Source organism: Syngnathus typhle, linkage group LG2 (genome assembly GCF_033458585.1).
Source record: "Syngnathus typhle isolate RoL2023-S1 ecotype Sweden linkage group LG2, RoL_Styp_1.0, whole genome shotgun sequence".
Classification (NCBI taxonomy): Eukaryota; Metazoa; Chordata; class Actinopteri; order Syngnathiformes; family Syngnathidae; genus Syngnathus; species Syngnathus typhle.
The window spans coordinates 13,417,808-13,445,612 of NC_083739.1; the positions used below are offsets into that span (position 1 = coordinate 13,417,808).

Here is a 27,805-nt window from a genome sequence, read left to right on the forward strand (position 1 = left end):
CTTTGAGGCTAATAAATAAATACAATAAATGTCCTTTTGGTCCAAGAGAATATAGGTCGGCCATTTGAAAAGCGGAACCACATGGAATCTTACTGGTGGAGTGATCCGCCCATCTGTTACTACCAGAAGTCTCAATTCAGGGCCAATTCTCACCATCCGCGCTTTACAGTAGACTGAGCTCATAAGTGTCCGGGAACACATTAGTGTGTTTGCACTTGAGTCAGTGGCCAAGCGAATGAAAGGGAGCACTGGTGTTGTCTAACGTGGCTCGCTCGACGCTACACAAGGAAAAGGTCATGTGTCAACCAATTTAGCTGCTGATGAAATTGATGTTGAATGAAGAGAACGTTTCTTGGGATGGACGACTACAGATATTTATTTACATACAGATTTTTATTTATTTATTTATTTATTTATTTATTTATTTATTTATTTATTTATTTATTTATTTATTTATTTATTTATTTATTTATTTATTTATTTATTTATTTATTTATTTATTTATTTATTTATTTATTTATTTATTTATTTATTTATTTATTTAATTTGTTTGTTTGTAATGGTTTTGATATGCTTTTCTGAAAGAAAGAAAAAACATTGAAAAGTAACAGTGAGAACTGTTAAACTAGTTTATGGATAAGTATGCGTATGAGACTGCAGGAGACTTGTGTGTTCATGTTTTAGATAACAAAATGAATCTAGGAGCACAAATGAATCAGAGTATTTCTCACAGCATACTAGACAAGATTTTCCTTTGGAAAGTTGTAAAATAGATAAACCCTCCGGTGGTACAATTAAGCTAAACAATCATCGTCATTCATTTGTATCAATAAATAGTTATTGTGGAATTTGCAGATTTTTGTGTCTTTCGAGCTGGCTGTTGTGTGGGCCGTTATGTCCAGGCAGTGAAGACAGAGTACTTCAGTGTTCTCAGCACCACAAGTGGGATGGCGTGTCACGATACAATATTCTGTCTGTTCAAGCAGGACTCCCAGGCCTTCCACTCTCTTCTTTGTGCCATCGTTCACTTCCTTGTTTTTATGACAACTCAAACAGCCTACCAGTTTCTCAACAAAAGCTGGCACGTCTCCAACTTGCAGTAGTTATTACATAACAATTTCATGCTTCTATTAATGCTTTGTCTCGGTCTGAAGTGATAAGCAGCTCAGCAGCAGAAGTTATTACAGGCGCTAACAAAAGAGAAATAACTTGTTTCTTTTATTTTTAGTAGGTTACGTGACATCTACCGATGCAATGGGACACGAGCCAGAAGGACAGCAACCGTCAATCGAGACCTTCCTGTGTGGGTGGCACAACGTTGCCATGAATGGTCTACGCCCTCATCCAGATTGTACGTACTCTTTTTATTGCACTATAAATCACACAGCACAAGGAAGAGGTTATAAAAGCATCACACTGTTGGCACAACTCATTTGAAGCCCAATGTTATGACTTATGTGACTATGAATGAATTACTTGTATAAAGATCTTTTATAGAGGTAGTATATACTGTGTGTGTGCGCGCGTGTGTTTGTAAGAGAGACTGAACATTACACACTAATCACACAAACAGGTTGAATAATGGTGAATGAAATCAGTTACATAATGTTGATAATGTATATCGCTGTTATACAAATCCCTTTTTATCCCATAGGCGTCACTCCGCCCCTGCTACACTGGTCTCATGCAGCCTTTTGTGTCACTGGAATGTACAGTGGCGAAAGTGCCTGCAATGTGTGCTAATAACATCCAGAATGAGTCATCTGCAGACTGAGTTTGCGTAAGAGCCAGCAGCGGCTTGTTGCGCCACACCCCAGATTCATTCACACGCTCCACTTTTCTGCTGCCCGGCCTCCCATTGATGGCCGGGGGGGAGTGCCACTCGACCTCTTCCACAAAAGCTTAGCGACTTTACAAATGCACTTTGTTACGAGAGGAAGCGGAGGCAATCGATGGGCTACTTTTTGGAGCCTTCACCAAAGAAACAAAATAAAGCAATAATGGAGATTCTTGTAAATTCCTGGAGCTTTCTTTCCCTGTATATATGACTATGGTTCACTTAAACCTTTCTATTGTTCTCTTAACATGAATTGCAGGTGGAAAGTTACAAAATCATGCCCAAGTTCACCATTTACAGTATGTTTTTTCTGTGCATGACCCCTGACAAAATAAAAATATTTATGTGTATACTCATGATAATCGAAGCACGTTAATCAATTCCCATTAGAAAAGATTCATAAGAGTGACGGGTTGAATGATGACGCCATCCACCATCATTAAGCAATATCTTTTACTTTGGTAGCGACCCAAATCTGTTCGAGAGCCCAATACAGCACACGCTTGTCTTGACATCGGCTCACTGCTGACATCAAGCGGTGAGCGTCTTGTAACTGCATTTACAGCAACTGCGTGACTCATCTATAGCGTGGAAAGTGCAATCAACATTCACATCTTCGTATGATTTTTTTTTTCTAACTTCTCCTCCTGTGCACGGTCATTATATAGCAGGGGTGTTAAACTATTTTTTTCCGCGGGCCGCATTGTAGTCATACCTTCTTTCGGAGGGCCATTATGACTGTCAACCCAAATAAATGTATGAGCACCTCATATTATATACAGTCAAAAGTACAAAACAAACTGACAAATAATTTGTTTTCAAATCAGACGAGTTGTTTGAAACCCTAACCCTAGCTTCCAGGGGTTCCCTTAACGAGGGAATCTTGGAAAACATGTTGGAATGCGGCCCCCGAGGACTGGAGTGCGACACCCCTGCCTCATACAGTAAAAGCTACAAAACAATCTGACAAATTACTCGTTTTCAAATCAGAGGAGTAAAACCTGGTCAAATATTAAAAAAGATATTAAAAGTGAAGACAATTTGCAGTTCTAGTATTGACGCACGAATTTGATGCACAATTTGTCTTCGCGGGCCACATTAAATGATGTGGCAGGCCGTATCTGGCCCCCGGGCCTTGAGTTTGACATCAGTGTTATATAGACTTTTGGCTTTTAACTTCAACTGTGAGTAGGAGGGGGAAAAATTGATGTTGGCATCGTTTCTAGTCAAACTGACGCCTTCAAGAAAAGTAAGAGTTCAAATTCAGTCTTCACATTAAATGAATTTACAAGCTCTTGCCCCAAAGAAGTTGAAAAGTTTGTCACTTGTCAGTGCTCGACCGGTTGTCGTCCAATCCTCGGCGGGGACAGCACATTGTGGTCTGCAACACTTTTCTAGTTCTTTATAAGGACAAAGGCATGGGATTGTCGACACGATTGTCACCCCAGATCCCCTAACATGGGCACTAACATGATTAGACGCAAATAGCCGCGGTCTCAATGGAGTGGGCAACTAGAGAGTCACGCAGCGACCATGCGTGAATCGCATGCGTGCCTCAAACAAGTGACAAGCTCTAGCAGAGGAAACAAGTGACGACGGATGTGAGATCTACTTTTATAATTAGTCACAAGCACCGGTAGAGCTAAAGGACGAAATATGCTTGAACCCTCCAAGTGTCAAGCCAGTTAATTGACTTTTTCCGATTTTTTCTAGAATTTATTTTGACATTTCCACCTGGCAGCTGTCGCAACCTCATAATTAATCTTTATCAAAAGAACTTATTATTTTTTTGGGGGGGGGGGGGGTTGTAGGGAAAAAGAAAGATTGTTTTGCAGACCCCCTGAGATTTTCTTGTCCCCCTTCCCCCATGGTCCTGCCTAGGAAAAAATCTTAGCTCCGCCAAGGTTGTAGAAAATCAAAACAGCTAAAGAGTGTCATAACAGTCCTGTAAATGGCTTTTTAGGAATTATTATACGGAAATATAAGAAAACAAATCAATCTATGCTCTGACAAATGCTCTTGTTTATTCCTTGACATTCCAAGCACATAGTCAAACGCATGCTTTGCAAGGCTATGAGAGGGGAAAAAAAAGTCCTGAGGGTGTCTCAAACATACAAAAATGTTTGTCATGTGCATCCCGAAATATGCTGAACCTGGCTAGTGATCGTTCTTAGCTATACAACATCAATTGCTCAGTGAAAATACTTGTAAACTGAACTTCTGACATAAAAAAAAAAAAAAAAAAATACCAGGAATATGTAATTTACACAAATTCAGGACACGGGCAAAAAATATATTGTATTTACAAAGATGCAAGAGGAGGTGGTAGGAAAAATAGAACAGAAAGAGTCAGATGCAGAAAAGCTTGCAAAGTCGTTGAAAAGCTCCATTCCTAGTCAGCTTCCAGTTTTCCAGATGTGACGGAGGAATACAAAAAGAATGTTCTTGTGTGATGAATTACTCCACTCCTTTCATGAACTCCAAGAACTCTGCAAAATGAACTGGCTGCATTAGCAAACAGCTAACAACACACCACAAATGAATCATCATTTAAAAAAATGAATATGAATGACCATTAAAAAAAAGACCAAACCTAAAATATAGCATACACAGATTAGTCCGACAAAGATTTGCCAAATGAGTAAGACACAAATGACTTTTTGCATGTGACTTTTTTACATGAGCAAGAAAAGAAAGCACTACAGCCTATTTTGTGACTTCAAACTCCTCACCGTCATAGTCAATTTTGCCATCGTTGTTCTTGTCCCCGTCTTTCATAAGTTCCTCGATGTCATCCTCGGTAATTGCTTCTCCTGTTGATTCCAGCATCCTTTTCAACTCGTCCACGTCGATGTAACCATCTGCATTTCTGTGCAATCACAAAAAAAATCACACGAATGTGTGTATGGCGAGATACTGAGCTCTGTGCAACTCCTAATTGATCTTATCTGGCATCTAATTGTTTGTGACACTTTAGTAGGTGAGAGAAAAACACTCAGACTCCTTGAATATTGTTTTCTGCCAAAAAGTATTATGGACTTATAACTGCTTGGCTTCGCACATGCTTAAGCAACTTGATTGGCTGTGCTATGTTCTGTGTTGTGTTCGTTACGTACATCTTATTTTGCAACGTTGCGATCAACATTAGAAATGGTAAAAATATGACGCACTTGTCAAACATGCGAAACAACTCCGCCAGCTCCTCCTCTGACTTCCCTTTGCTGTCGTCCTTCATGCACCTGACCATCATGACCAGGAACTCGTCAAAGTCCACCGTGCCACTCCCTGCACAGAGAGACAGAGAGAAACGCGACTAAATATCGAAAAGCAGAACCCCCACCACCAATTTCTTTTCCTATAAAAAAAAAAAGCGAGTGTCCGATTTACCGTCTTCATCCACCTCATCAATCATCTCCTGCAGCTCCTCCGGCGTGGGATTCTGGCCCAGCATCCTCATCACCTTGCCCAGCTCCTTGGTGCTAATGCAGCCATCTTCTGCATCTTGGACAAAAATGTCAAACGCCGCCTTGAACTCTGAAAGATATACATTCGCAACAAGTGACTTAAGCTTAACAATCAACAAGTACGGGATGACTTTTGAGTTTGTATGCACAAGTCACTTGCCATTTTTCTGTTCGTCCGTCAGCTGCTCAACCTGCAAACGGTACAAAAGTGAATATTTTGATCATCCCATCCCATGCGAATTTGACTTTTCAATCAGTAAAGGTGGTATTTTTAGTTGACATCCCTGACTCAACACAGAATCCATATGTCAAGTGTGAGCCACTAAGAGGCGGGGTTAAAAATAGGCATGAGGATGAGGAACTGTCGATAAAGGGCAGAATACACCGTGTTCTAAATTAGCATAGCTTGCGGCTCTGGCGCAACAATAGAACAGTAATCCTGCAAAAGCTACCACGAATGAGAGAAGGAGACAGCTGCTTATGTAAGAGTTACTCTGTCTGTCTATCTGGCTGCCTGTCTGTCTCTCCGCTATAAATTAAATGCACCGCCCCCCCTGCGATGGATGGTACAAGAATCAATCCACACAATGATTTGTAAGAAACATTCCGGTGTGCTTTTCCTGTTTCAGTTGCACTGCTCCTCTGGGATGTACGAGGACAAGGCAGCCAGCTGTTTGTCCATGCAGAAGGGGACAGACAACCTCACAGCTCGCAGGCTCACAGATAATGCTGGAATTCAGCCCTGTGCTGATGGGGTGGGGGCTGGTGGGATTGGCTTATCTCAACCGCAAGCCCCTCTCTGGCACCAAAGGACCACAAGCAACCAGCCCAAATTAGCACAAGCAAAGTTGGACTGATCCATTTGGAGTCATGAATGAAGTTGGCAGAAACCTCTTGAGGGGTTCCTATCAAGACCGACATGGGGGGGGGGGGCGGTGGGGGGGCGCCCAGAGGTCATATCAAGGCTCCTTTGACACCAACTGCTGAAGGAGACCATTCAAGTTCAAAATATATGGATGTACAATAAACAGATTATTCATCGCTTGGGGGTTGCCACCATGATGCAAATGCTGTCCAAAACTCTCTAATTGATCATCCAAGCAAATGAGCACATAATTGTAAGAGGACGTACCGCAGCCTTGTAGATGTCGTTCATGTCGGAGGCTTGTCTGCTTCCTGTCTTGGCGGTGTCCTGCAGCCACAGAGAAAATGGGTGCCGTCCAGCTCAGGGCAAGACGCTGGCCTCATCATGGCAAGGTTTTATACCCGGAGCCCGCCGTTGTCTGGTCCCTCCCCAGACTCGGCAGCCTCCCCTCGGTGTGCGCCCACAAATGTGTGTCTGTGTCTGTGTGTCAGGCGGCCAATCCGTCACAATCACTGGGCTCAGATAAAAATGCAGCAACTCTTAGGGGGCATACTTGGGAATGGAATGAAGACGGGGGGCGAGGGGGCTGGTAGGGCTTAATCTTTTGGGAGGAGGCTAAAGAGACACTCAACATTCCTGTAGAACTGGACGAGAGGCACAGAAAGCTCTGGAGAGCGGTGGTGGTGGAGGTGAGAGCGAAGGAGCCGGCCGGGAAGGGAGGCAAAGCAGATCACCAAAAGTCTGTAGAGAAAATGGGAAAAGTAGCAGCAATGTCCGAAGCAGGAGTGCATGATGTTACTGTGATTGTGGAGAAAAGAAAAAAAAACTCATGCATGGAGGTAAGCTTGCCATGTGGTCCACAGCACACGGTATATCGTAATAAAAAGTTAACATAACTTAAACATAACTGTCTGCCTGCCTGCCTGTCTGTCTGAACAGTCCATTTGTCTGTCTGTCTGTCTGAACTGTCCATCTGTTTTATTAGACCAATTGTCAAATATACTTCATCTATCACTATTATTTTTGTGTGAATTATTGCTCATGTTGATAATTTCACTTATGGCATACAGTCTGGAGTATTTATTTACTGACCCAAAAATCTGTACACATAAAAAAAGTTATTATTTATTTATTCATTTATTTTTCTATATCAAAATATGTGCCGTATCTTCACAAAGATTGACAATAAATGACTTAACTGTGAATCCAAACGAAATAGCCACTCACAGAATTTCCACTCAGCAGATGGCGCTGTTCACTTAAAGTCCTCTCAAAGTAATAGTTGCGCAAGGCTGCCTCCGGAAATCCAATTTACCAACAGTGGGGTAGGTGAGAAATCTGGGTCAAACAAACCAAGCAAAGCACTTGCAGACACAAGGAAATTGAATAGTACACTGTGCAAAACATTGCTGTTTTTTTCGTGTTCTTTAGAAACGAGGCCATCTCAATCATTTGACTGTCTGTCTTTCTGTCTGACTATGGCAAGCAGCAGCAGCAGCAGCAGGCATTCAAAGTGTCGAGTGATCATGCTGGTTTCTAATGGGATGCTAATGGGGACTGGCACAGCTTACAAGGATGCGCGCTGCCACTCAGAGAACTCACACAGATCATGCACACGTACGCACACGTTCTTTACACATGTTCTGTTCATCCCACACAATGCCTTGACAAAGACCTCACATGGCTGACACGCAGGTAGTATAGCATAGGCCAAGGAGGAGGAGGGGAGGAGCTGCAAGTTAAAGATGATTTGTGCTGCTTGTCCTTGTGTCTCTCTTGGCTACCGCTCATAATAAAAAGAGAATAACTCTTGTGTGGGGAGCAGCAAAAATGAATCGCCATCATTAGTCCAGCACTTGTAACCCGGTCAGACATGTTTGGAGGCTGCCAGGAGTGATGAGCAGGAGGGCCCGCTTTTCAACATAAAGCCTCTATTTGATTTTATTTGTCTGCAAAGATTGGAAGCAAGCATATGCCATGTGCGCTTTCATTGGCTCTCTCCACCTATTTCCTTTTACAAGCGGGGAGGGGGGCGGCTGACGAAAGCGGCAGCCATTTCTTCTACATGGCGCAATCAGACGGCGCATCTCAAATCCACAATTCACCGCACACCGTTTTTGAGTGGTTGCCATAGAAACTCTGCTGGGTAGTAGCGCTTCGAAAATGAGAGATGAGCGGGGCTATTTCCCCCCCCACCAGACACACACACACACTCAATTCCACTCCACCTCCCTCTCTGCATGCCACATTTGGTCCTTGGAGTGACTATCATTTTCTCTTCTTTGTCTCCTCCACCAATCAGAACCACAGGGAGGGTCACAATCAGGGTTAATACATGTACATGGTTTCTTTTCAACGTCCTTCTTCTGGGTGTGCAAGTTGCACAAGCATGCATGCACATGTGCTGGCGCATCTACTGTGACACAATGCACCTGTCAGACGGACATTTGGACACAAGTGAAGAAACATGTCAACATGTCCGACGCAGGTGGCACTGAATCAGCTGGCCGTCGACATGGACCGCTATAAAACGGCGCGGAGCCCATTTGCAACACTCGTGACATAATGATCGGGTTTGGCATGCAGCTGAGCTCCAAGCATAGGTCTTATGCTTCCTCCTCCTCCTCTTCCTCCTCCCCCTTACCCTCTGTGTCCTCAGCTCCTTGATTGCCGAAAGGGAGGAGGGAGGCTGAGCCTGTCCTCCTCTCTTTCTTTCTGTCAATCTATTTCTCGTTTTCAGCTGCCTCCCCCTGACAAGCAGGCCGCCAGCAGCTCCTGGCAAGGTGGGCTGTGACTTTGTGGCAAAGCCAGATCCAGACAAGCGCTTCACCAGCTAGAGGTCAACAGAAATTGAAAGGGACGCCGGAGAGGGCGGGCTTTGCTTTGGATCCTGGCATCGGAGCTCTAATGAGCCAGTGGCCACGTTGTGGCGGCTTTGCCGCGTAGAATGTTTTCCACGAGACAACCGAGTCGTGAGCAACCTCTTACTAGTGACCCCCAAAATGTTGCATTTGACACTGCAGGGTGTTTGAAGTACTTGAAAGTGGTCTTGCTCTTGAGACTGGACAAAGAAGACTCCCTTTTGTATTTTTTCAGACCAAAAATTTGGTGAAGTGTATCTCATGGTTTATGTGTGAATTTAACTGGGAGTAGATATGACCAGGATGAAAGCACTGTGACACAGGTCAATTAATATTTGACTAATAGGGGAACCAACCCTCAAAATATGCTTTGTAATAACGTTTTGTGCAGTCCAACTAGTCAAAACACTGTTCTGATGAATGTTTTATTCCACCTGTTTTTATCCACCTCAGCAGGCGGCCATTTTGCCACTTGCTGTCAACTGATAATGACATCATAGTGCCAGGTCTTAAGTCACAATCAATCACGGCCCAGCTTCAGAAAACTGATGAGCCATGTGAGCTGGCAAATGAGATGTCATTTTCAGTCAACAGAAAGTGGTAAAATGGCTGCCCCGTGAGATGGATAAAAACGGGTCCACAGTGAGGGTGCATACAACATATCATTGTAGTTAAAAAAAAAAAACATTAGGGTTTAAGTCACTTTATATGCCAAAGATCTACTGATCTTACTGATGTAATTGACATGTATTGTCATCAGAACACAAGTCACTTGGGGTTGGGTAAGGACTCGTCAAAGTGGTCGCGATTGGAGATGCCAGTCCAGCAGCATGCAAGCATGCATGCACCAGCGCTCCAACAATAAACTGTGAGAATAAACACACATTTGCACAAACAAACAAGTAGAAGCTCCCCTGTGTACCCTGTAGTGCCTGTAGCTATGTTTCCCTTTGAGTTTGATTTGGATGCAATAAACTCATTGCTTTCCTGTGTTGGAATACGCTCTACGCTCTCTTGTTGCATGAGGTCATGCTCCAGGCCTTAAGCATCATGTGTTTATAACCACATTTACATGTTCTTTCCTGATTGTATGATAACTTCATTGGATGATAATTAGCCTACATAAGGCTATGTGTACTGTAAAGATTTTTTTTTTAACTTGCCAAATACAGATTAACAGCAAAGCAGTCAGGGAACGCCAAAATGTCTTATAAGCCTGTGCAAACGCAGTTGAGGAAACCTGCCGATGACAGTGAAAATCTCCTTGCACGCACACACACACACACACACACACACACACACACACGCACACGCACACGCACACTAACACACACATTTTGGATCTGCCGTTCACTCAAACAGCTGCACTATGAAATGTAATCCATTATCCCTCAAGGGTTGCGACAATGTTTCAGAATTCTCTAAGTGCACCGCAAGTCGACTTACAGTCCATCTACTGAGTGCAGACAGACAGAAGCATACTTACAATTTGGACTCAGGAATGTATCAAACCACATTTCAGACCCCTTTTTTTCTTTCAGGCCAACTCAGGGCAGACTTGAAGCATCTCTTTGTGGAAATGTAAAATAGAGGCAAAGGTTAAAAAATAATAAAGTTAAGAAAATCTAATTTGGTCAGACTGTCATCATAATGCAACTTTAGTCATTATTCACTAGAACCTCATTTTAAGCCACAAACATGCTGCCATGACGCTACGGCAGTTAATCGTCGATGGGGTGTAGGACTGGATACAAGATAATTCAATATTTTCCATGGGAAGGCTGATTCTAAATCTAAAACTACTATTTGCTGTCCTGGACTGAATTGTGTTCAACCGCAGACTCTCTATCAGACACTTGGAAAAATATCTGGGGTGAGTTTAACAGCATTCTTACTACATTAAAAAAAGTGTGTGTTTTTTTTTTAAATATATAAATATACATTGGTATATACAATGGTAGTCACGAGATTTAAAAGCAAAGCAGTATTAACAATGGAGAAAATCAAGTAAGAAGTTTGACCTTGCAAGATACAGACACGACCACGGGAGCCCAGAAGTCTCATTATTTGCAAAACAATTGACAGACCAATCTGGGGCTCGATGCCAGAGGCTCGTTCACAAAATAAATTAGCTTGAAATTCATTGCTTGCGCAGACAGTGTGTGTCGCTCGCCTGCTCGTATGTGTAAACACTTACACGAGCTGTCACAAACATACACGCAAGTCCCCTCATGCCCTCACGTTGTTCTCAGCCATGCAGGCTTGCGCAGAGTGCAGCCTAAAAAACAAGGAGACAAAAAAATAAAAAAAACACCTTTCAGTCTGAGCAACCCAAGTCCAGCCTTGGGCCTGCTGGGCTCCACTGAAGTGCGCTGTGATTTGACAGGGCCAGTGACGAGAGGCACTGTAAATATCCCCCTGTCATGTGACTCACATCATGGCCTCGAGGAGCCTACAAAAGGTCAATGTTTCCTGATGCCATTACGACAACTAAATGAAGTCATCTCATCTCTTGCTCATGTCTCATTTGAAAGGGAGGGACACGTTGGAGGTGTTGCATCAGAGCATTCGTGTGGACTATTACAAGCCGGCATATGTAGAGAACATACGTGGGGCTTGTTCCACAAGGTCATGTGGCGTCTCTTCATGTGCACCACCGATATGAGCACCGGCGGCCATGTAGCATGTCCCGGGTTCGTCCTCCCGTGTGTCTTGTCTGACAGTGACAGCCTGCGCCGACATGTTTTCAAAACGTCACTCATGGAACAAAATGTGATCTATGGCCTTTAACGCAGAACGGTGAACAATGCTACACGGCTCTCACAAACATCACGTACTTATGTCACCTGTGGTATTAAAAGGGAAAAGGAATGTTTGGGCTATTTATTTTTCTGTATTTCTCGATATGCCATAAAAAGTTGTACGTGTGTTGTTGTTTCTAATAAATCTACTTCAAATTTTAGCGAGAAGATAACAAGCTCCATTCAGGAGAAGTTTTAGAGAATTAAATGTGATCAAGTGGTTGCGGTTGACGTCATCGTACTTCAACCAATCAATCAAGTAACGAACAATCACGGCTCACTTGTTTTCTGAGTTTTTGGTCATGTGACGTTCACAAGCATGAGCGTTGCGCTGTGACCACACTGAAAGCTCTGGTGATTGTATACACCTCTATATTATTAGCAATCAGTGGAGAAGTGGTTTGAAGTGGATTAAAGCTGACGTCAGAGGTAAATCCAAATGTTCTTCTCCAATCTTCATGTTAAATCTCTGCTTTGGAAGCTTAACCGGTAAATTTTGTTCAGATGCATTTGCCCATTCTTGCAAGTGCTGGAAGGATTGCGTGGTCTCACCGTTGGAGTGGAGAACCAGCTCCCTCAGCTTTGAAGATGATAAACCTTTTAGAACCATGACAAGTATTCCCCTGCATTTTTGCCTGACGAGTAGCAAAGACTTGACATAGCAGGTAGCAGGAGCAACATTTTGGGGGACAATAGTCCTCCCAACATACAGACAACATGCAAGCTCTCGCTTTCACGTCTACAAAGTGACAATATGCAGATGAGCCTAGCCTAGTATTTTGCCGCACAATGTCCATGTCAGCGGCAGACGGGGCTGCGTGGCACGAATAGGCTGCAAGGGTGAGACACAGTCAGTTTCCATAGTGATGTGGCAGAATGGAAGGGATTAGCAGGTCAGTGTGCTGAGAAAGGATCGCAGCTCGCACTTAAAGGACTCCACATCTCGCCTCCCTGCAATTTAGTGAGACTGATGACGGACCCCTCGTCTCACTTCCTTTCTGTGTTGCCTAACGCATATAGGCTGTGCACAGTGAAACCCGCAAATCCTTTTTTGCGCATTCAACTTATAGGGCAGAAGATTGGTATTTGGTTTGCATTCAAAACCATTGCTTCCTATAAATACCATGTAAATGTTGAAAATGTAAGGCTTTCTTTCAAAATGAATAATAATGATAAAAAATGCAATACCTCAATTCAACTCATTTCAGAAAAATGGCTCTTTGAGGCTACATTGGGAGAAAATGCCACACTGTGCTGAAAATGCTCTGGCCAGGTTGCGTAGAACTAGCTTTGGCTAGTCCGATCACCGCTAGGAATGTCTAAAAGTTATATCAGCGACACTACAGGAATGGTGGCTCATCGAGCAGGGCAAGGGAAAGAAAGCAGTGACGCAAAGTGAGGAGCTGAAATGTGTCCTAACAAGAACTCGACGTATTATGTATCACAAACAATTGGAGAGACGTTGCAGTCGTTGCAACAACCTCGGTGTGCCGTTCATCATAATTAAAAATGACACATATATAAGATACGTCTAGTGCAAACAAACAAACATATTTTCATGATAACATACATTTCCAGGTTACTTTGCTTAATTGTTTTTTTTCCTGTGCCTTTTAACCCCTAGAAAACTAATTTACATCATTCATAGACTTTTTGTAGAATATAATTAATCATTTTCACCGATAGCTGCGAAGTGATCCCAGTGGAGAGCCACGTGGGGTGGGTCGAAGGGACCGGGGAAGAGACGGAGATTGGTTTAAGCTGTTGCCTAGCAACCCATGTACAAAATTTGAAGCGATTTAGTGCCCCCATACTGTTTGTCATGTTTATACATTTTTGTAAATGCACACCGTATGCTAGTTGTCGCTCATTCATGAGCAGGTGAGTCCTCAACGCAAACATGCTGTTCACTTTATGAAAATGATGCTGCATATTTCTACGGATTTGTGCAAAGCGCAATTCTTTAGAGTCACCAGCAAAGGAATAAGCTTGTCTATTTCAACACCTGGATTCTTCTTCTTTGAATATAACAGAGGGAGAAACCATCAGAGTTTTTAAAACAGCGCCACAAATATTGGCAGGTGGACTCACTAAAACAGGGTTCGGTAACCCAAAATGTTCAAAGAGCCATATTGGTGCAAAAATACAAAAAATATACCTGTCTGGAGCCGCAAAAATCTAAAAGCCTTTTATAATGCAACATAGACTGTCAATACATAAGTTGCGTGCCTACTATTAAAATAATAAAATAATGGTATCAATTTGATCATTTCTTTTTGCGGCCCATTACAGTTCACGTACCTGCATTGCAGAGCTGTCTGTTGGATATCGGTCACGTCACACGACTCATCCATCACAGGCAATTGAGAAAAAGCTGGAGCTGAATTGATGTCATTGATTTGCTGATCGGTGATATTGTTTGTGCGGAGAGGCATGTCATTCATTTTCTGAATGATCTCGGTTTTGTTTTGGAAGTCCCAAAATACGCACTTTATTATCTCCCGGGCTGCAACAACACTTGCATCAGTAGAGAGTTTGGAAATGCAATCCACTTCTTGAAAATGTTTATTCGGTCCTCAAATTTCTCCACCGGCATTGCAATTGCACGTTTCCTCTCAGTTGCAACTGGGTGATCGGCAGCAAATTTAGCATGCTTTAGCTGAAAATGTCGCTCCAAATTGCTCTTCTTGTTCTTTGACAACTTTTCATTGCAAATCAAACATGCAGTCAATGCTTCAGCATTGGCAATGAAAGCAAATAGTTGGGTCCATTCTTTCTCAAAGCCTCTGTTCTCATCAGCAATCTTTCTCTTTTTGCCTTTTGAATCCATGGCCGATCACTCAAATACCTGTTTTCAACTCACCTGCGCTGTGTCGCAGGTTATGACGCAATTTTGCTAGTTGGCGTCATTCTTATATTCGGTACTTTTAATATATTTACAACTACATACATTTTTACAGCACAAGCATGGTTGTGTCGCGATTACCATCTAAAAAACATATTTAAAAAACCAACAACAACCCAAAAAAACAACAACATATTTTTCCATTTTCACGCATTTTTGCAAAAACTCTAGGGAGCCGCTAGGGGAGTGCTAAAGAGCCGCATGCGGCTCTGGAGCCGCGGGTTGCCGACCCCTGCATTGAAATATTAGAAGACAGCTGACCTCATTGAGATCCGCAATATTGTGCCACATATGCAAAGTATCTCTGACTAAAACTGTTTGATATTAAAAAAAAGAAAGAATTTAAACTGTCTTCTCAGCGTGTTTGCCTGATTGGAAATTGTGGTACGCGCGAGCGTGTGCGTGCGTGCGTGCGCACGAGAGAACGCAAGACGAGGTTGACGAAGAAAAAGGCGAGACGGAGCTGCTGGGACACTCACTTCATAACAATTTAGGTCATGCTAAACAAATGTTACGCCAAAGGAGAGTGGGCACGTAAGAGCATGCTATACAATGTGCACATCACAATGTGAGCCACATCCAATCGTGGACGACAACCACGCCGGGCCTCTCCGTTCAGCACATGCGAGTGTGAGCCATGCATCATTTCCCCGATAAAAAATGTGTGATGTGAAGACGCAAGTGGGCCACTTCGGTGTTATTTTATACGCTCGTGCACGGAAGCAATGGCAGTTTGAGGCTGATGGGAACAAGGACAACGTAATTCTGTGGGATCACATCATTAGACATATTTTTAGTCTCAATACCTTTCTGGTGGGTCCGCACCTTTGTGAATATTTGGTGTCGTGTTTGGTTGGTGACGCTATTTCATTGGATTGTATTTCCTTTTGGAACCGCATTTCCATAATTATGGCTTGCGGTATTAACGCTGTTTACCAAATCGAGGTGTCTGGCGAGAGTCAAAAGGGATGTGATGTTCCACATTTACTTGTTTACATAGTGACTGTTTTTAAGAAAAATAAAGGGAAATAAAGAGTGCACATTTTCAGCTGGAGGAAAACAAGTTTATGACAATATGAATAAAATATGTGAGATGCTTTTGATTAGCATATTAATGGGACATCATCATGCTAATTAGCTCATATGTGGCCTCAAATTGCACAGATGCATTTGGGAGATGCGACTGAATCGCAACACTGACTCCAAAGGCTTGCTTGAATCAGATGTATAACCTGAGAACAATTGCATTTGTAGGATTTTGTTTTTTTTGAATGTAAGAATAATAATAACAACAATAAAGTGTTGATAAATTGGCAGCAGTTAAAATGTTCATTTTCCAATTATTTAAATGTTCGCCAGTGTTAATAAAATGCTTTCACTTTCCTTTTATTGTTTGTTATTTTTCTTTTCAATACAAAAGTTGTAATGAAAACATTTTCACAAAGGCAAACCATTGTTTATTAGAAGCTGCAGTAGAAACAGAATAAATTATATATTGATCACATTTAAAATAAAAACTTTAATAGATCCTTATAGTATGGCCCACAACCGGGATTTTTCATCTTTTTATCATGACCAGTTTGTTTCCTGCATACCTGATTATTCTAATGCATTTACTTATTTTTCACACATTGGGAAGATTGTGACTGAGTATTGCAATGTTGCACGTGTCTTCAGGTTTTTACTGTGTTTGCGTGTGAATATTTTTTATTAGAAGGAATACACTCCCGGAGGTCGATGCTAATTCTTCATTGGCATGTCAAAGAGATTTCACATTGACGTTAGCATAGACTGGCGATGTTCAGAAGGAATTTTACATATTACAATTAGATATAGTAGATATTAGACAATGTGTTAAGTTCTTCATGTTGTGTTTGGGTTTCCAGTCAACTCCAGCAAGGGTGTCATTCAACAGCCTAAAGCACACCTAGTGACGATGTTTTTGAGATTTTCAGAAGTAAAATCGAAATCATGATTAATTACCTAGCTCTAGGGCACCTACACCATTCAATTAACCTAATATGCTTTTTGGGGGGAATGTGGAAAGAAGCCACACGAGCTCTAGGGCACCTACACCATTCAATTAACCTAACATGGATTTTTTGGTAATGTGGAAAGAAGACACAAAGGAAGGCTGCAGCTCAAATTTCAACTCCCAACCTCGACATTGCGAGGCAGATGTGCTAACCAATTGTCCACCGCACCGTGTGAGGGTACATAATGTAAAATAATGATAGCATAGCGGAGTCTGCAAAGTGATTTTGCAGCCAGTGGGCCAGGAAAGAGACAACGCAACTGAGCGCTCCCTAAAAGCCAACGTGACAGAACAAGTCATCTTGGCCTAATGAGGCTTACATCCAACGTACCCATAGAAGCCAAATGAACATTTCCAAATTGGTGGATTGCAAGAGCAGCTGGTGGCGAGGAGGTCACATGTCACCAGCCTATTGGACATGCCTGTGCGCTCAATCAGCAGGTGTGTAAATATGTATCATGTTTCACACCGCAGGGCTGCGGGGCCGCCGGCCACCCCAGATGGGATTTTAAATGCTGCGTTTCATGTGGTATCATTTAGTAGGTTAGCTCACCCCTCATTGCTTTCACCATCTGGTGCTCTCTCAGCTTGTGGTGCAGGAAACACGCTTCTTCTCACTGCCAGGACCTCAGTCACTTGACACCTCAATTCAGGCATTTATTAAGGGTGGGATGCTTTTATTTCTGTCAAGAAATTGATGAAATCAGGCAACAAGTGTCGGGGTTACAAAACTACAAGTCAACCATTTCCTTTTTGGTTTACATTTTTTGGTGGGATAAAAATGAATGCAAAGAAATGTGTTAAAAGATTTTATGAATCTAATTCCAGACTTCATTCCTCATCATCACCTCATTTTTGGAGGGCAGTGATGTGTCTCCTCCCTTTATTGACCAGCTGCTTTCATCTCAATCTGCAGACAGCTGCTGACTGCTTCCCGGTCCAAATAATGAGGTTTGTATCGTACCCTTGCCACATGCCTCCATTTTTTTATTCTTTTTTACCTTGGTGAAATTCATCTTGTTGCTGGAAGGGGAGCTGGATGCATATTTTGTGACACCACACGAGTGAAGATATATTATGGAGCCATTCATTGTCAAATGAGTATCAGGGGAAATAAAGCAGCGTAATACGGACGACTTAAAAATATTGTCGATGTTTGGGTAAAATGCTAATGTTCAATGTTGTGATTGGCTTGAGGAATACAACAATATGAGAAATACAAAGGGTGCAAGTTTGACGTCAATGCAGCCTATAGATGAAGATGAGGAGGAAGGGGGGGTCGACTTTGAGATGACATTGAGGCTGTGTAGACGGGAGTTGAGTCTCTGCTTGTTGATGTTAGACAGTCGCACAAGAAGGCAAAGCGGCTGCTGCCTGCGTTGATTCATCCGCCTCTTCTTTTTCTTCTTCTTCATCCTCTTCTTTTTCTTCCTCCCTTTGGTCTTTTCAGCACCGCTCCCCGGCTGGACAGCTCTTGCGCTTTGGACCCCTTGGACGCTGCATGGTCCCTTTAAGGCTTTTAATGGAAGTAAAACCTATTGATGTTCCAAGACATATTGGGAGTTTACAACTTCATCCACAAGAGGAGGTATCCACACTGATTCGGGGCAGGCTGCGAATCCTCCACATTCACTCCACGTCCACCGTGAGTATATGCGCCAGGTGCTGCTGTGTGTGCGCGTATATGCGTGTGTGCGGGCGGGCGGGCGCGCGTGATCGCGCGTGCTCGCGAGCGTTTGGAAACAAATGTCTTAATGTATGATTATGATTGTTTTGCGGCAGTGAGTTATAGCACAAGCAATGCATTTATTTGTGCGTGCGTGTGTGCGGACGCGCGTGTGTGCGTGTTGTGCGCCTCTACGATACATTTAATACAAAATGAAAAAAGGAAAAATGAGCAGTAATCTTGTTGAATGTGCAGTTGCGTTATTGTGCTTGTTTTGCTAATAAGTCGGCTGGACGGCTTGGAACGATGCGTAAGGCTTTTACGCATTGGACATCCCTTTGTCTCCACGGTGTGTTGTGTCTCCCACCTGGTGTGAGACCTCTCTGCGTGCACACTTTTGGAAAACAAGCGTCAAGAGAATCTGCAGGTGGTAATTGGTGGATAGGGCTTTATTATGATTCCCACAGGCTCATCGGAGATTTGCTTCCGCGCGTCTTGCGCTTGCAGTGATTTTTCCAAGTTTTTTCCCTCCCTCATTTTTGTGATTTGTTCGTTTGGTGCATTAACTGCCAGACTTTTTTTGTCTTGTGAAAATAATTTGGCTTTGATTGCCGCTCGTTTGAGCGCAATTGTTGTCTGCGTTCACTCCAATCTATGACTTGTGTGTCCGTGCGTGCGTGCGTGCGTGCGTGTGTTCGATTCTAATATGAATGGAACGTTCTTCTTGTTGTTGTCAAAGGTCCTTATTCACACTCGGTTCTTTAATGTCTGTTTGAAATGCGCACATCAAGGCAAAGTAGATTTGCACAGTTAATTGGGTCTATTGCGCCAAACGAGGGGTGCATATAATGCGGGGCAAAATGTGCATGCAGTGCTGCCTCATGATGAGCCGGTTCGGCCCGCCTGAAAAATGAGACCAACTGCTCTATTTACCATACCTGCAGGTTAACGGCGACTGACGATCCGTGTGTACGCGGACTTCTTTTCATCACGCTCGCTCCAAAGATTTGGTGCAAAAACCGCGAAGCTGTTGTCTACGTGGACCGGTGCCGAAGCCTACCGTCCTACTGCCAGGGCCTGTGCCAAAGCCAGAGACATGGCAACCAACGGCACCAAAACGGATGGCCAAGTGACGGAACTGAACGAGGTGGCCGCCAATAATGACAAGCCCAAGTCGCTGGACATCAAGCCTGAAAATACAAAAAAGGAGTTGCCAGCTCGAGAAACATGGGGAGGGAAATTTGATTTCCTCCTGTCGTGTGTGGGTTATGCAATCGGACTGGGCAACGTGTGGAGGTTTCCTTATCTCTGTGGCAAAAACGGTGGAGGTAAACAACTTTTTTGTGTGCTCCACAAGCAAAGTTCCGCCTCATGATTGCATTGACATGCAGGTGTTATTGTGCTGATGTCTGACTTGATCCACTCTTCCATCTCCATCCAGGGGCCTTCTTGATTCCGTATTTTTTGACCCTCATATTTGCCGGGATGCCATTGTTCCTTCTGGAATGCTCCCTGGGTCAATACACCTCAATTGGGGGGCTCGGTGTGTGGAAACTGGCACCTATGTTTAAAGGTATAGCTCATCTCCTGATATATATTCAAACAGTAGGAATGTATACAGATAAGTGGAGCGTTTTTTTCCACGTGTGTGTGTGTGTGTGTGTGACAGGTGTGGGCCTTGCAGCTGCTGTCCTTTCCTTCTGGCTTAACATTTACTACATTGTAATCATTTCCTGGGCTATTTATTACCTGTACAACTCCTTCACCGCTGTAAGTACACAAGATGAAGATGAAGGATTAAATCAGATACTGGCAGAGCTAGCGGGGGGGCTGAGAGGGCACTGGGCCCACTGAAATATATTTGGAACCCCCCCCCACACACATGCCATTCCAGATCATTGACACTTGGGAATCAATCCCCTCAAGGAGACAATCCTAGCTCCGCCAGTGGTTAAACAATCCAATTTATGAATCACAGGCACAATTTTGTGCATGTGTGTTTTATTCCAGGATCTACCATGGAGCTCATGTAACAATCTATGGAACACAGAAAAGTGTTACACAAATTACTCCATTCCAGACACCACCAACCTCACCAGTGCAGTGGTGGAGTTTTGGGAGTAAGATACCATCCTCCTGTAGCCCTCGATGAATCCCTTGGATAAACAAAAGGCCGGCAGGCTGTCTAACAGTGGTATTGTCACTCGCTTTGATTTATAGGCGCAATGTGCACGAAATGACCGATGGCTTGGAAAAACCGGGCCAGCTTCGAGTGCCACTCGCAATAACCCTGGCCATCGCTTGGGTTCTCGTCTACTTCTGTATCTGGAAAGGGGTCAGCTGGACAGGCAAGGTAAGACGTCGACATATGCGCATATCAAGAGCTTTTTGTGCTGTGCCGAGTCCCAATCGGAAGATTTATATGACCGGAATGCATTATTAATCAGTCTAATATTGCCTCATACATGATTTACAATTCAAGTCAGAATTGTCAAGCTGAATTTCAACATAGCGGGAGAAAACAGTCGTGCTCACAATCCGACTGTGCCCCACAGTGGCTCCGCTAATTCCAAGCCTCCTGACACTATTAGCGCTGCGTGTGGATCCGTGATAGGAGGAGCAACTATCAGCCATTGGTCGCAATCTGGGTTTGTCATGCCTTTTCTCTCGGGGCGGTTCGCCTCCCCTCACAGGCCCACATAGTCATTGTCACGTGACCATGGTAAATAAAATTAGACTTGGTCACTAAACATCATATTTCCTCGGCACGTTTGGCAAATAAATCGCTCGCTCGCATGCTGTCGGGAATGCACATGGAGAAGAGGAGATGAGCGAGATGAGCTCAGTCAGGCTTCAGCAGCTTTGGTTGTTTAGTCTGACTATTGAAGACACGTTAAAAGCGGGAATGAGTTTACATTTACAGCACATAATTAACCGTGGGGAGAATGAATGGATTAACTGTGACTTTCTAAGGAATGGCAGAATCTCGTTGTGACATGAAACTGGGCGTTTTGGTGTATTTTCTCTACCCCGCTTTCTGGTTTTGTTCAGGCATTAAAAGAAATGAAGCAAGATTTAAAATGTTGTAACTCAGTATACGTTGAGCTCCATGTTGATTACCTCTTGGTATGAGGCTGCAAAAACTGTAGTGAGCACGAATGCCATTACCAAAGTAGTATTCTTACTGTTATCTTGCTTGCAATTATGCTGGACAGAAACCCAATACAACTTTCTGCTCAAAGTTTGAACTTAGCACTTTTTTCCCCCAAAACTTTAATTCTACAATATTCAAAATGACTGGTGTTTTATTTCATGTGAAGGAATTATTAAGGTGCAATTTATTGCAATATATAAAATCCATGTTTTGGAATATGTGTAGTAATTAAATGGCCTTAATTTCTTTGCTCATGAAATCGTTATTATTTATGTTGATGAATGTGTCAATATTCAAGTTCATAACACATGAATTGGACCTATCGTTAATTTGCATGTTCGTATGCACTTATTCTGGTTATGACCAATATGGATATGGGACATGATTCTCACATGTTGAGATTTTGGTGGGCTTTAGCATCTTAAAAATTCCAAATCCAGGCCTTCAGATTTAAGAAATAGGAAAAATATTGGTAACTTTTTTTAAATCCAAGATTGCGATGACAAATGTCTACTGTCATGGAGGACAACAGGAATCATTTTAGTTTTTGCGTTCAATAAACTTGTTATCAAGAATGATGTTTAACTGGATTTTTCTGGTCAATGTTACAAAATTAAACTTCCGTATTTAATTTTCTGGCTACTTATGCGTTATTGTCCCTGTATTTTACTTATATCAAGACAGATTGGTTGTTTAGACATTTGTCTACGATGGCGAGTAGCAGTTAAATGAAAGCGGCTGGTCATTAGAATGTTTGCTCATTCTAGTTGGCTTACAACTAACCAATTTGCCAGAAACCCTTTCTTACCAGTTATGCCACTCGCCAAGACCAAATGAAACTGAATCAACCGATTTTCAGCAACAATCAGTTGCTCCCAGTTGACAGAATTAACAATCAGTCCATCCATCTCAAATTGTGCACTGCTGATATCTCGCTGATGGCCGCTTCACACTTCACAGGTGGTTTACTTCTCGGCGACATATCCCTACTTTATGCTCTTCATTCTCTTCATTCGTGGAGTGACCCTGCCCGGAGCAAGAGAGGGAATTCTCTTCTACATCACGCCTGATTTCGAAAAGCTCAAAGAATCCGAGGTAACGACATGCTAGCGCTCTGAGACCCTCGATGGCGGGCATTAGTGGACAGAGCTACCGAATGGGAATATTTGTGCTCCTCTTGTCAGGTATGGCTGGACGCAGCAACCCAAATCTTTTTCTCGTACGGATTGGGATTGGGATCACTCATCGCTCTTGGAAGCTACAACCCGTTCAACAATAATGTTTACAGGTGAGACGGTGTGGATGGATGTTGGCGTTTAAGATTAATACAATACTTTTGAAGTCTGTGTGCTAAGAGAAAATGAAACATGATTGCAATCTGTGTTTTTCCCGAGCAGCGTGGCTCTGTGTCACATTAATATTCAGTTGCGTTTGTTTCAAAGTGATGTAATACGTTCTGTCCACATGCAAAACGTAATTTTTCTTCACTTGCTTCCACTAGAGACTCTCTTATCGTTTGCTGCATCAACTCATGCACCAGCATGTTTGCTGGTTTTGTCATTTTCTCCATTGTTGGCTTCATGGCACACGTGACCAAGAAGGAAATCGCCGATGTAGCGGCTTCAGGTAACGACTCGTCTGTCAAAGATACACCACCAATAGAGCCACCTTGTTTAAGGGTTTCCATCCTGACTTTCAGCATGAGAATTGATGGAATGTGATTTTGCTATTTGCTTTCCAGGTCCCGGCTTAGCTTTCCTGGCATACCCAGAGGCTGTAACCCAGTTGCCTGTGTCTCCACTGTGGGCTATTCTGTTCTTCTCCATGCTGCTCATGCTGGGGATAGACAGCCAGGTAAGTGGGCTCAGTAACAATCTGCTCATGGACTGACCTAAATAGTCAAATGCAAATATATCACATGGCAACACACACCCACCCCTGCCTGCTGCGTGATAAGCATGCAATTTGCTTCTTCTGCACAGTTAGAGGCGAGTTTTGACATTAACGGCCAAGATTTATTTTTTTTTAAAGCAATTTTATCACCTCTGTGTGCCTGCAGGTTTACTACTGCTACTATTTTGTATCTACGTATTGTGATATCACAATTCAAAAGCAGCAGAAGAAAGCATTGAGGCAGCTGTGCTGTATGTGGTGATGAGAAAATGAAGCTTCAAATTTGCTTTGTGAACCAGTTGTGGTTTTTGAGTCCTCTAAATGGCATACTGAAAGTTCACGGACTTGAAATTTCTTAAACCCCTTTATTTAAACCAGCAGTAACATCTAGAGAAGTCAATACCATGACCAAGTTTCATTTTTCCATTGGCTTCATCCTGCCCTAACCGGAACACCAACTAAGTCTGATTTAGAAAACGTAACTCTGAACATGCAAGCTGAAACTAGAATATATATGAACACGGTAGATATAGAGAGCAATAAATTCACAATTAGCAATAAAGTATAAATACATAGCAAGATTTTTGCAGAAAATGGCCTTTCATCTCTGTGCCTGCTGTTCTCGTCCTTCAGTTCTGCACTGTGGAGGGCTTCATTACTGCTTTAGTGGATGAATTTCCCAGAGCGCTCAGAGGTAGACGAGAGATCTTCATCGCAGTCGTCTGCCTGGTGTCTTATGTGATCGGCCTTTCAAACATCACACAGGTACGACGGGCAGCTTTCTCTCCAACCTCGTATGGTGTGATATAACGCTGACATTGCGCAACTCCATTTTTCTGCCAACAGGGTGGGATTTATGTGTTCAAGCTGTTTGACTACTACTCTGCCAGTGGAATGTGTCTGCTCTTCTTGGTCTTCTTTGAATGCATCTCCATATCCTGGTGTTACGGTGTGTATCACTCTTGTCTCACTAAAACCTCGACATTCTTCATTCATTCAGTTGGAGGACACTTGAAAAGGGGATAAAACTGTTGACCGTCAAGGTCGTGAGTGCTCACTCGTCACCTTGCCTCCCTCATCATCATGCGTGGCAAACCTGCAGCAAATTGAAATAGATTGTTCACCCTCCATTTATTTGTCTCTCAGGCGTGGACAAGTTCTACGACAACATCCAGGAGATGATCGGCTACAAGCCTTGCGTGTGGTGGAAGCTGTGCTGGGTGGTGTTCACCCCCCTCATTGTCGGTGTGCGTGAGATCAGTACACTTGACGTGAAAAATGAAGCATGGTGAAAAGTCAATATCAGCTGCCCGCCGCCACGTTGCGATGAGACGCCCGCTAATCGTCATTGGTGTCACGATCAAGCATCAAGTGTCTCATCTCTCCCACAGGGGGTGTTCTTGTTCAGCGCCGTACAAATGGTTCCGCTCACGATGGGAGACTATGTGTTCCCAGGCTGGGGTCAGGGAGTGGGCTGGCTTATGGCACTCTCTTCTATGGTTCTCATACCGGGATACATGATTTATATGTATCTCGGCCTTAAAGGCACCTACAAAGAGGTATGAGGATTTTGAAGTTTACTTTGCTTAAGTTTGCTCGACTGTTTGTAACCAGTGTGCATTCCTCTGCCAGCGACTTCGGATAATGCTTCAGCCTCCAGCGGTTGTCAGGCGGCCGCAGGAAAACGGACCCGAGCAGCAGGTGGAAACCAATACTGCCAATTTATCCAGCCCCGTTAATCCCGCCAACCCCGCCAGCCCGACCGATCCAGTCCCCGCCAACCCGGCTCCAGTCAACGCAAGCAGCCCCGTAGCCCCTGCTCTGCCGCCGGCTAACCCTCCCGCCGCTGCCACTAGCCCTGTGACTTGTCCCACCATCGTGACCACCATCACCACAGCCGCCACCACTACGGCCAGTCCGGCCAGCCCTCCCACAACAACAGTCAGTCCAACAATCCCTCCCCCAAACCCAGCGCATCCAGCAGAGCCCGTTAACCCGCCAAACCCAGCCAGTGCGACCTCTAACCTGACCACTGCCGAGGCCAACGTGTAGACAACGAAGAAACCCTCTTGGAGCACGTAGACAAAAGAGAACATTACAACGGACTTACTTCCAAGATTTTAATTGATTCACCTACCTCCGAGGGCAATACCTGATCGAAACAGATTTTCCAACCACATTTCATTTTCCTACATTTTCAAGCCAACGATGTCCTACTGTTGGTATGCATTCCGAAAATATCAAAGACTGTTAGTGTGCACCGCTACAACCATAAATCTGAGTATTAAGAAAAATAAAATAAACATACTGTGTAATACTGTGAGAAAAGAAAAAAAATAACTAGAGATATAGATTAGAAGTATGTTGAATATCTTCATAAATCGAGTAAATACCTGTGTGAATATAGTAGATGAAGTAGTGAACAAAATTGACATTGCTGACAACAGCAAGGGCTGTGTCAATTTTATCGTGGATGTTTACTAAATCTCACACAGTTGTCTCTTTTTCAAAACGTTGCACTCTGTGAGGCAAATTGAAGGCCAGAGCGCAGTCGAGGAGCTCGTGAGAAAGCACAATGCCAATAAGAAGTTAATGTTTAGAAGTCAGCTGGAGCGATCCAGTCATGTTTTTGTGTGAGAGGGACTGTTATTTTTTTCCTTCCTTTTTTCAGTACAAAAAAAAGAAAAAAACTTTTATGTGATGGAAACATTTTTAGAATTATTTTTAGGAGGTTTTATACTCTATGTTGTCGATGTGATGGAGGACCAAATCAATAGGCAGACATGCAAAAACGATGCCATTTTCGCGTCTGGTTGGCAGAAGCACAGGGTACGAAGGGGTACACAAATAAAAAGGAAGAAATAAAAAAAGCACAGGGTTAGAGAAAGTGATTTACTAACGTGGACTATCCCTTAATCCTGACAGTCAGCGCTGTTTACGATTTGCATGCTTTCCTCAGGAACATCAGAGAAAAATGTCTGAAATTCCTGACAAAAAAAAAAAAGATGGCCTTAAGCCAAAACATCAATTTCAACCAAGCCGTGGTCTGTTTACATGACTGGGCGCAACAACTACAACAACAACTAAAGGGCCACATCGTACGCTGGCACAAGAGCCTGGACCAACTGTGTTTGAGTCATGACTTTTCTGTACCTGTATGGATCAATATTAGTTTGATCAATACATGTATTCAGCAATACATACGTAGATGTATAAGCGCAGGCCAGTAAGCAAGTGGTCTGCTTCTCTTTTTGTCTCTGCTGTCTTTGGTTCATTTGTGACAAGCGCAAAGCTTTAATTTGCCCAGACGTTTACCATAGCGTGTTAGCACCATGCTTGTTAACTTCTGCGGCAGCTAATGCGATAAAAGAATCGGGTTGGGAAAGTAACACGTTCACAGTGCAAAGCGAAACATCGGAGGGGGAATGTGTAATGGCTACAGTTCATGTCCCGTGAATTTTCATTTATTTGTATAAAGTTACTCTACCACAGTTTTCTCTGGAAGTTTGTTGTAAATCCGTACCGTGTAAACATGTAACTGTGAATGTCTGTAATACATTGGAAGTTAATGTCTAAATGTTGAAGAAGAAAAAAAAAAAAATGGAGTTGCTGTTTTCTGCAATAATATTTTTGGTCACAGAAGCTAAAGCACATATCTGACAGAAATATATGAAATGACGAAATGACAATGAAGATACCGATGATTATATTAAAAATAGAACCTATGTCTAGTAAAACAATATTGTTTTGTATATTTTTAACTGTCTCACTGCCTAATGTAAAACATTATATAGACATGATATGTATTTAAATGGTGTCAAATGATAAAGCACGATTGTTATGTTCTACAAACAGAAAAAGAATGAAAAAAATAAAGAGTTCTAGAAAATATGATGACAACGTGTGCTAAGTAGCAGTCCCAGGATCTTTCAACACTGTTATCAGATGAACGTCTGAATCCTGCAGTAATTGGCTATTGTTCCATCTCGTGATGTTTAAAGTATTTCTACTCAATAGTTGATCACTTTTGAGGAAATGTGGGACAAATAAAAGCACAACAAAGGCATAAAGTGGAAATAAAATCTATTGTGTACGGGTCTTTATTTAAAGCTTCATTTTAACCACAGAGGCAAAGAACCTAAGGGGCAAAAAAAGGAACAAACTACATCAAAAGGAAAACTAGCCGATGTGGGCTATGGTTAAACCGAGCGACCTCGGCCAACAAGAAAAACACCACCACCAAACAGCTCTTGCCCTCGGGCCCTGCTAAGCTCACCGACCCCCGTGTGCGCTCATGTGCATGCGTGTATGTTTGTGCACGCGC

The 27,805-nt window shown here is 43.0% G+C and overlaps 2 protein-coding genes and 1 long non-coding RNA gene across 3 annotated transcripts; 2 read left to right on the forward strand and 1 right to left on the reverse strand.

Moving 5' to 3' along the window:
• Positions 1–426: 426 nt before the first annotated feature.
• Positions 427–2,189, forward strand: LOC133147250 (uncharacterized). The gene is made up of 2 exons (XR_009711597.1): positions 427–1,351; positions 1,655–2,189. It is a non-coding gene; the product is annotated as an uncharacterized LOC133147250 (long non-coding RNA).
• Positions 2,190–3,835: 1,646 nt separating this feature from the next.
• Positions 3,836–6,662, reverse strand: tnnc1a (troponin C type 1a (slow)). Its single transcript, XM_061272978.1, has 6 exons — positions 6,434–6,662; positions 5,462–5,492; positions 5,225–5,371; positions 5,008–5,122; positions 4,570–4,706; positions 3,836–4,326 (listed from the first exon to the last, which is right to left on the reverse strand). Exons 1-6 carry the CDS (start codon positions 6,455–6,457, stop codon positions 4,295–4,297), a joined length of 486 nt encoding a protein of 161 aa, XP_061128962.1. The 5' UTR covers positions 6,458–6,662; the 3' UTR covers positions 3,836–4,294.
• A 12,730-nt stretch (positions 6,663–19,392) lies between these two features.
• Positions 19,393–27,541, forward strand: LOC133150382 (sodium- and chloride-dependent GABA transporter 1-like). Its single transcript, XM_061272868.1, has 14 exons — positions 19,393–19,762; positions 19,876–20,007; positions 20,104–20,204; positions 20,445–20,554; positions 20,655–20,787; positions 22,549–22,683; positions 22,773–22,876; positions 23,090–23,214; positions 23,330–23,442; positions 24,115–24,246; positions 24,328–24,430; positions 24,628–24,728; positions 24,873–25,040; positions 25,114–27,541. Exons 1-14 carry the CDS (start codon positions 19,531–19,533, stop codon positions 25,531–25,533), a joined length of 2,109 nt encoding a protein of 702 aa, XP_061128852.1. The 5' UTR covers positions 19,393–19,530; the 3' UTR covers positions 25,534–27,541.
• The last annotated feature ends 264 nt before the right edge of the window (positions 27,542–27,805 follow it).

Coding starts and splice junctions, on each gene's coding strand:
- tnnc1a (XM_061272978.1), bottom strand. CDS start 6,457: ATGAACGACATCTACAAGGCTGCG. Junction 5,372..5,461: donor GACGGACGAACAGAAAAATG/GCAAGTGACTTG, acceptor TATATCTTTCAG/AGTTCAAGGCGGCGTTTGAC. Junction 4,327..4,569: donor TGGCAAAATTGACTATGACG/GTGAGGAGTTTG, acceptor TTCATTTTGCAG/AGTTCTTGGAGTTCATGAAA.
- LOC133150382 (XM_061272868.1), top strand. CDS start 19,531: ATGGCAACCAACGGCACCAAAACGGATGGCCAAGTGACGGAACTGAAC. Junction 19,763..19,875: donor CTGTGGCAAAAACGGTGGAG/GTAAACAACTTT, acceptor ATCTCCATCCAG/GGGCCTTCTTGATTCCGTAT. Junction 23,443..24,114: donor TGCTGGGGATAGACAGCCAG/GTAAGTGGGCTC, acceptor CTCGTCCTTCAG/TTCTGCACTGTGGAGGGCTT.